The sequence below is a fragment of the Grampus griseus genome (assembly GCF_964374135.1).
Source record: "Grampus griseus genome assembly, chromosome: 12".
Lineage (NCBI taxonomy): Eukaryota > Metazoa > Chordata > Mammalia > Artiodactyla > Delphinidae > Grampus > Grampus griseus.
Genome location: NC_139006.1, coordinates 24,479,155 through 24,487,001, shown reverse-complemented (window position 1 = coordinate 24,487,001; position 7,847 = coordinate 24,479,155). Strand labels below are relative to the sequence as shown.

Sequence of the window (7,847 nt, the reverse complement as noted above, 5' to 3'; positions counted from 1 at the left end):
AATAACGATGAGGACATTTTATTGCAAGTTGTTTGGTGCAGGAAGAGGGCTGCGGTGGGCCCAGGTTGGGCACAGGGAGACCCTACCGGATCCTGTTGGGAGAATCTCTATGCCCTAATTTCTTTTTTTGGCCATGCTGTGTGGCATTCAAGATCTTAGTTCCCCGACCAGGAATGGAACCTGTGCTCCCTGCAGTGGAAGCGCGGAGTCTTAACCACTGGACCCACTTGGAAGTCCTGGATGCCCTAATCATGGGAGCTCTGGGCACCCTCTTTGGCCCCTGACCCTTCAGGTTCACACGTCCTCATAACTTGACCTCCTGCCCTGTGCTCCCTGCTGCTGCCGACATCAGCTGTGACCTCTCATCCTTCCTGGGGCATCTGTCTGCCTGAAGATCCCCTCCCCCCAGACCCTCTCCCCATGTCCTCATACAGCATGTCCATCCATCCATTTGTATTGGTGTCAGGTCTCTGCCCTTTTGGGGAGGGGGTTTCTTGCCTCATAGTCTCAGATTGTGAAGAATCCAGGGAAGCAGTTCAGATATTATCCTGGGGGCAGGGGAGAGGGGGAGAGGGCCTGAGGGCCGGCGGTGGGCGAGGTCCACACAAGAACAGCAAGTGTAGGGAAGTTGCAGAGGTGGGCTCTCCTGGGTCCTGCTGCCCTGCTCTGGAATATTCTCTGGGCTTTTCTGGGTGAGAGTGAAACTATCCCTCAAGGAAACATGAGGAATCAAGAGGAGAAGGTCCCCGGGAGAGACCTCAGGGTCACAGTACCGGGAGCAAGAGGCTCACTGAGACCATCCCATCCTGTCCCCAACTGGGGTCTAAGAACAGTGAACAGACTAAAGGGTGAGGGTTACAGGCCCCAGAGCAATTCAGACCCCAGTCCCAGACAGGACAGAGAAAACAGAAAAACCTACCCAATTGTCACTCCTGACCCCAAGAAGATGGAAAGGGGGAGACTCACTCAGGATGGTCAGCTGGGTCCACATCACACAGTGACACAGCCTCGAACATAAACCCACCTGTCAGCCACCCAGCCCTTAACCCAGGCCCACCTGCAGCGGTACCGAGGCTCCAGGACCACCCTCTTTGTCATGGGAGCTAGTCTGGCCTTGAGGAGGGAAGGGGAAACCTCTCCAATCCTGCAACTTCACCCCTGGGAAGCGGGGCTCCATCCATCCCCAGTTGTGGGAGGGGCAGGAGGGATGTCTGGGTGTCACATCACATCCCAGGGAACTCCCTTTCTGGAGAGTAGCTTGAGGGGGGCGTCATGGTGGGAGGGTGGAGCCTGTTTAGCACCCTGAGGGGATGGAGCTGTGCTCTCTGCAGAGCGAGGCCACGGGCATTCTGGAGGCTCCAGTGCCCTAGAGGCAGGTCCAACAGGGCCATGTTTCTAGTAACTTGTGTGTGTGTGTGTGCAATGAAAGGTGCAGCTATGAGATCCTATGTTAGCACCTAGGACAGTCATCTGGGAGGGTCTCTGATCCCATTCTGAGCTCCTAAAGAAGTGTACTAGTTCACAGACGAACCCACGGCACCTTCCTAGAACATGATGCCGGACCTCGAGCTCATGGGGCCCATTGACCACCATGGACACTTGGACATGAGGCAGTTGTGGTGGAGTCAGTGCTGGGCTGACTTCTAAGGATCAGAGAGAGAAAGGCTGACCTCGACACTGGGGCCTTGAATGGAGGCAGGACCCACCTGACACAAGTGGGAGGAGGGATACCCGGGGGAGTGTGGGATGAGTGACCAGGGTCAGGGAATGGAGGTTCCTGTGAGTGTGACAGTGAGGGCCTGGGGGAGGGGCAGAAGGCAGTGTCCCTGGGGAGGTGGGAGCAGGAGGGGGCTGGGAGGGGGTGCAGTGGGGGTGACTCTAGGATGAGGTCATGCGGAATAGCCAGGGTGAGTTTTAAACCAAAGGAAACATGGAATCAGTGGGTCTTCATCAATGGACAGAAGGACACTTGAGAGGGAAAGTAAACCAGAATGTGTTGCTGAGGATTCCAGGGAAGGGAGCTGAGGTATTGTCCTGGGGGCCCTGGCAACCAAACACTGTGACCGGGACAATCAGGTGTGGAGGTGGTCCACACGGAGGAAGAAACATGGAAGAGGGTAGGGAGGGTGGACAGACTTCCATTCCTGCAGCGACCCAATTCCCTCTTCTCGAATGTTCTCTGGGGGGCGGGGGGGTCCTGCGTGACAGTGAAACCATTCCTCACAAGAGTCCCAAGACTCCATCCTCTATCTTGATTTCTTAAAGGATAAGAGGATTTTGTTCCCCTTTGAGGATGGTTGAGTTCAGGACACCAAATGCAGAAAGAAAAACGAGCAGAGCATGAGTTCTGAATGACAATGAGGACATTTTATTGAGAGTTGATTGGGTGCAGGAGGAAGGGCTGGGGGGACCAGGGTGGGTGGGTAGACCCTCCACGGGTCCTGTGGCTCCAGTCCCCTGAGGATGTGAGGACCAGGACCTAAGAACACTCGGAGGGCGACACTGTCTTCTCCACGGTTTTCCCATCGTGCGTGACCTGGCAGCTGACCCCCTTCTCATAAGATTTCCACTCGCTGGCCGTCAGGGCCAGGTAGCTGCTGGCCGCATACTTGCTGTTGCTCTGTTTCGAGGGCTGGCTGGTCTCCACGCCCTTGTTGATGGTGGTGCTGCCTGACTTCCAGGCCACCGTCACACTGCCCGGGTAGAAGTCATTGATGAGACACACCAGGGTGGCCTTGTTGGCGCTGAGCTCCTCAGTGGAGGGCGCGAACAGAGTGACTGAGGGCGAGGACTTGGGCTGACCTGCAAAGTGAGGGAGAGACGGGAGGTCACTGGGGCAGCGTCCATCGCGGGAGCCCCTGACCTCAGGAGAAGCGGGCACAGGTGCCCAAAGTCCAGTGCATGGATCCCAGGTGGGCCCTTGCTCCCCTGAGGTCAGGCAGCCATGGCTGGGGTGGCTCACCTTCTGTCGGGGGATCCTCAGTGCCGGACTCCTGGGAGTTCGGGGCTCCCTGGCAAGTCTCCATCTCTTCCTCAGGCTCCCACGTCCCATAAACCACATCCCACCCTCTACTCCCTGGTGCTGCCTGGCGTCCACCCTGAGGTCGCCTCTTTCCACTGGGTGTCTCTCTGTCCTGGGCATTTGTCTGTCTGAGATCTTCCCCTGGTTCTCGTCTGGTGTCCTCATACAGGTCGTCTGTCTGTCCCCCGTTCAGGCTCTCTTCCCTTTTGCGGGGGGCTTTGTTGCCCACAGTCCCCCTAACACCAGCCTTGCAGCTCCCAACCCTCTAGGGCTGCCACAGAGACCACAGAGACCCCTCCAGGGCTGCCAGGGTGGAGGGAGTGTCAGCCCCAGGGCTGGGGTCCAGGGAGTCCCACAAATGAGAGTTTCCATGTGGGTGAATGTTGTGTTCTGAGCCTGGGGCTGTGTCTGTTCTGAGGGGTCCCCTGACCTGTGAAGTCCCGCTGGGGATCTGTCTGTCCTGGGACATCTTTCTGCCTGGCCAGGTCAGTTCGTGTCACCTGTCCCTATGAAGAGTCCCCACGCTGGGCGTCTGAGCTAGGGGCTCACGTCCAGTGTGTAACTGGGAGCGGTGACCCTTAAGGCCCGAGTGTCCTGAGATCTGTGCGGCCTGGGGTGTCCTGCTTGCTGGGAGGAGGATGGGGACCTAGCACCCTGAGGCCACCTTCTCAACGGGACACTCGTCTACCCTTCCCCCGTGTACTGTTCCCTCCTCCACTCTCCAAGGCCCCTGGCTCTGGGGTCCCTCACTAGCCCCCATTTGGGTCCCTGAGCAGAAAGATCCCAGGATGACACCCATGCTCTGTCCAGCTCTTTCCAGTGTCCTTCCCACATCCCTGGACCCAGTGCCCCAGCCTGAGACCCCCATTCCTTGGGCCTCAGTCCCTCCCTTCTCCTCAGACCCTGGGGTTGGGCACCCTGAGGAGGGAGCTGACATCCCAGCATCCAGAGAAGAAGGGCCTGGAGGGAAGGCTCCCGGTGGGAAGAGCGAGGGGTGGCAGGAAGGTCACTGAGCCCGTCCCCACCATGCCCACCAGGTTCTGTGAAGAATGACAGGCTTGGGGGCAATGGACAGCCTAGAGGGTGAAGGTGACAGGCTCCGGAGAGTGAGACTCCAGCCCCAGACAGGAGGGAGAAGACAAGAAAATCTGCCCAAGTTTCACCGTGGACCCCGAAGAGGAGGGGAAGGGGGAGACTCACCCAGGACGGTCAGCTTGGTCCCTCCGCCGAGCACATAACACAGTGACACAGCCTCGAACATAAACTCTCCTGACACCCCCTCAACCCCCTGCCCAGGCCCACCTGCAGCTGCACAGAGGCCCCAGGGCCACCCTCCTTGTCATGGGGGCTGGTTTGTCCTCGGGGAGGCTGAGGGGGGACCCCACCCCACCAGCAACTTCAGCCCTGGGAAGCGGGGCTCCATCCTTCCCCAGGCATGGGAGGTGCAGGAGAGACATCTGGGTGTCACATCACATCCCAGGGGCCTTCCTTTCCTGGAGGAGGTGGGGTCCCCTGGTCAGTAGCGTGGGGGGCGTCATGGTGGGAGGGTGAGGAGCCTGTTTAGCACCCTGAGGGGATGGAGCTGTGCTCTCTGCAGAGCGAGGCCACAGGGATTCTGGAGGCTCCAGTGCCCTAGAGGCAGGTCCAAAACGGTCAAGTTTGCAGTAACTCGTGTGTGTGCCGGTGTGCGTGCATGTGCGGGTGTGTCTGTGTGTGTGTCTGCCTTTCTAACCACTCGGGTCCCTGTCCTGTGTAGCTCCTACAGCAATAATCTCACTGATCTGAGATCTCATTCCAGATCTAAGATGGTGAATCAGTACACAGTCAAGTCCACGGCACCGTCCTAGACCGAAACTTGACGGGCACCGTCCTAGACCGAAACTTGACGTTAGACTCATGGCCCCATCGACCACTCACATGGTTTTCACTGGCATTTGTGGTGGGTAGGTGGTGGGCTGGCCACCGAGAGATTGGTGAGAACAGAGCTGGCCTCGTCCCAGGAGCCTTGAAGGCAGCCGGGATCCTCCTGACACAGTGGGAGGAGGACTGTCTAGAGGGAGTGTGGGATGAGTGACCAGGTCAGGGACTGTGGGTCCTGTGCAGAGTGTGACCGGAAGGCCTGGGGGAGGGGCACAGGGCTGTTTCCCTAGGGAGGTGCGAGCAGGAGGTGCCATGAGGGGGGTGGGAACTCTAGGACGAGGTCATGCGGAATTACCGGGGTGGGTTTTGAGCAAAAGGACACGTGGAATCGGTGGGTCATCATCTACAGAACCGACGGACTCCTGAGGGCTACACAATCCAGAATGTGGTGCTGAGGATTCCAGGGAAGGGAGCTGAGGTATTGTCCTGGGGGCCCTGGCAACCAAACACTGTGTGACCGGGACAATCAGATGTGGAGGTGGTCCACACGGAGGAGGAAACATGGAAGAGGGTAGGGAGGGTGGACAGACTTCCATTCCTGCAGCGACCCAATTCCCTCTTCTCGAATGTTCTCTGGGGGGGGGGGGTGTTCCTGGGTGACAGTGAAACCATTCCTCACAAGAGTCCCAAGACTCCATCCTCTATCTTGATTTCTTAAAGGATAAGAGGATTTTGTTCCCCTTTGAGGATGGTTGAGTTCAGGACACCAAATGCAGAAAGAAAAACGAGCAGAGCATGAGTTCTGAATGACAATGAGGACATTTTATTGAGAGTTGATTGGGTGCAGGAGGAAGGGCTGGGGGGACCAGGGTGGGTGGGTAGACCCTCCAGGGGTCCTGTGGCTCCAGTCCCCTGAGGATGTGAGGACCAGGACCTAAGAACACTCGGAGGGCGACACTGTCTTCTCCACGGTTTTCCCATCGTGCGTGACCTGGCAGCTGACCCCCTTCTCATAAGATTTCCACTCGCTGGCCGTCAGGGCCAGGTAGCTGCTGGCCGCATACTTGCTGTTGCTCTGTTTCGAGGGCTGGCTGGTCTCCACGCCCTTGTTGATGGTGGTGCTGCCTGACTTCCAGGCCACCGTCACACTGCCCGGGTAGAAGTCATTGATGAGACACACCAGGGTGGCCTTGTTGGCGCTGAGCTCCTCAGTGGAGGGCGCGAACAGAGTGACTGAGGGCGAGGACTTGGGCTGACCTGCAAAGTGAGGGAGAGACGGGAGGTCACTGGGGCAGCGTCCATCACAGGAGCCCCTGACCTCAGGAGAAGCGGGCACAGGTGCCCAAAGTCCAGTGCATGGATCCCAGGCGGGCCCTTGCTCCCCTGAGGTCAGGCAGCCATGGCTGGGGTGGCTCACCTTCTGTCGGGGGATCCTCAGTGCCGGACTCCTGGGAGTTCGGGGCTCCCTGGCAAGTCTCCATCTCTTCCTCAGGCTCCCACGTCCCATAAACCACATCCCACCCTCTGCTCCCTGGTGCTGCCTGGCGTCCACCCTGAGGTCGCCTCTTTCCACTGGGTGTCTCTCTGTCCTGGGCATTTGTCTGTCTGAGATCTTCCCCTGGTTCTCGTCTGGTGTCCTCATACAGGTCGTCTGTCTGTCCCCCGTTCAGGCTCTCTTCCCTTTTGCGGGGGGCTTTGTTGCCCACAGTCCCCCTAACACCAGCCTCGCAGCTCCCAACTCTCTAGGGCTGCCACAGAGACCACAGAGACCCCTCCAGGGCTGCCTCCAGGGTGGAGGGAGTGTCAGCCCCAGGGCTTGGGTCCAGGGAGTCCCACAAATGAGAGTTTCCATGTGGGTGAATGTTGTGTTCTGAGCCTGGGGCTGTGTCTGTTCTGAGGGGTCCCCTGACCTGTGAAGTCCCGCTGGGGATCTGTCTGTCCTGGGACATCTTTCTGCCTGGCCAGGTCAGTTCGTGTCACCTGTCCCTATGAAGAGTCCCCACGCTGGGCGTCTGAGCTAGGGGCTCACGTCCAGTGTGTAACTGGGAGCGGTGACCCTTAAGGCCCGAGTGTCCTGAGATCTGTGCGGCCTGGGGTGTCCTGCTTGCTGGGAGGAGGATGGGGACCTAGCACCCTGAGGCCACCTTCTCAACGGGACACTCGTCTACCCTTCCCCCGTGTACTGTTCCCTCCTCCACTCTCCAAGGCCCCTGGCTCTGGGGTCCCTCACTAGCCCCCATTTGGGTCCCTGAGCAGAAAGATCCCAGGATGACACCCATGCTCTGTCCAGCTCTTTCCAGTGTCCTTCCCACATCCCTGGACCCAGTGCCCCAGCCTGAGACCCCCATTCCTTGGGCCTCAGTCCCTCCCTTCTCCTCAGACCCTGGGGTTGGGCACCCTGAGGAGGGAGCTGACATCCCAGCATCCAGAGAAGAAGGGCCTGGAGGGAAGGCTCCCGGTGGGAAGAGCGAGGGGTGGCAGGAAGGTCACTGAGCCCGTCCCCACCATGCCCACCAGGTTCTGTGAAGAATGACAGGCTTGGGGGCAATGGACAGCCTAGAGGGTGAAGGTGACAGGCTCCGGAGAGTGAGACTCCAGCCCCAGACAGGAGGGAGAAGACAAGAAAATCTGCCCAAGTTTCACCGTGGACCCCGAAGAGGAGGGGAAGGGGGAGACTCACCCAGGACGGTCAGCTTGGTCCCTCCGCCGAGCACATAACACAGTGACACAGCCTCGAACATAAACTCTCCTGACACCCCCTCAACCCCCTGCCCAGGCCCACCTGCAGCTGCACAGAGGCCCCAGGGCCACCCTCCTTGTCATGGGGGCTGGTTTGTCCTCGGGGAGGCTGAGGGGGGACCCCACCCCACCAGCAACTTCAGCCCTGGGAAGCGGGGCTCCATCCTTCCCCAGGCATGGGAGGTGCAGGAGAGACATCTGGGTGTCACATCACATCCCAGGGGCC

At 59.0% G+C, this 7,847-nt stretch overlaps 1 protein-coding gene and 1 gene segment (V, D, J or C); both read right to left on the bottom strand.

Moving 5' to 3' along the window:
* Window positions 1–2,376: 2,376 nt before the first annotated feature.
* Window positions 2,377–4,283, bottom strand: IGLL5 (immunoglobulin lambda like polypeptide 5; the record flags this gene model as incomplete). The annotated part of the gene is made up of 2 exons (XM_082667940.1): window positions 2,377–2,802; window positions 4,223–4,283. 2 exons carry the CDS (start codon window positions 4,281–4,283, stop codon window positions 2,480–2,482), a joined length of 384 nt encoding a protein of 127 aa, XP_082524066.1. The 3' UTR covers window positions 2,377–2,479.
* Window positions 4,284–5,691: 1,408 nt separating this feature from the next.
* LOC309830808 (immunoglobulin lambda variable 2-11-like) overlaps window positions 5,692–7,847 on the bottom strand; it is an 81,535-nt gene continuing 79,379 nt past the window's right edge. The window contains exons 3-4 of the V gene segment in view: window positions 7,563–7,583; window positions 5,692–6,139 (exon numbers count right to left, since the gene is read on the bottom strand).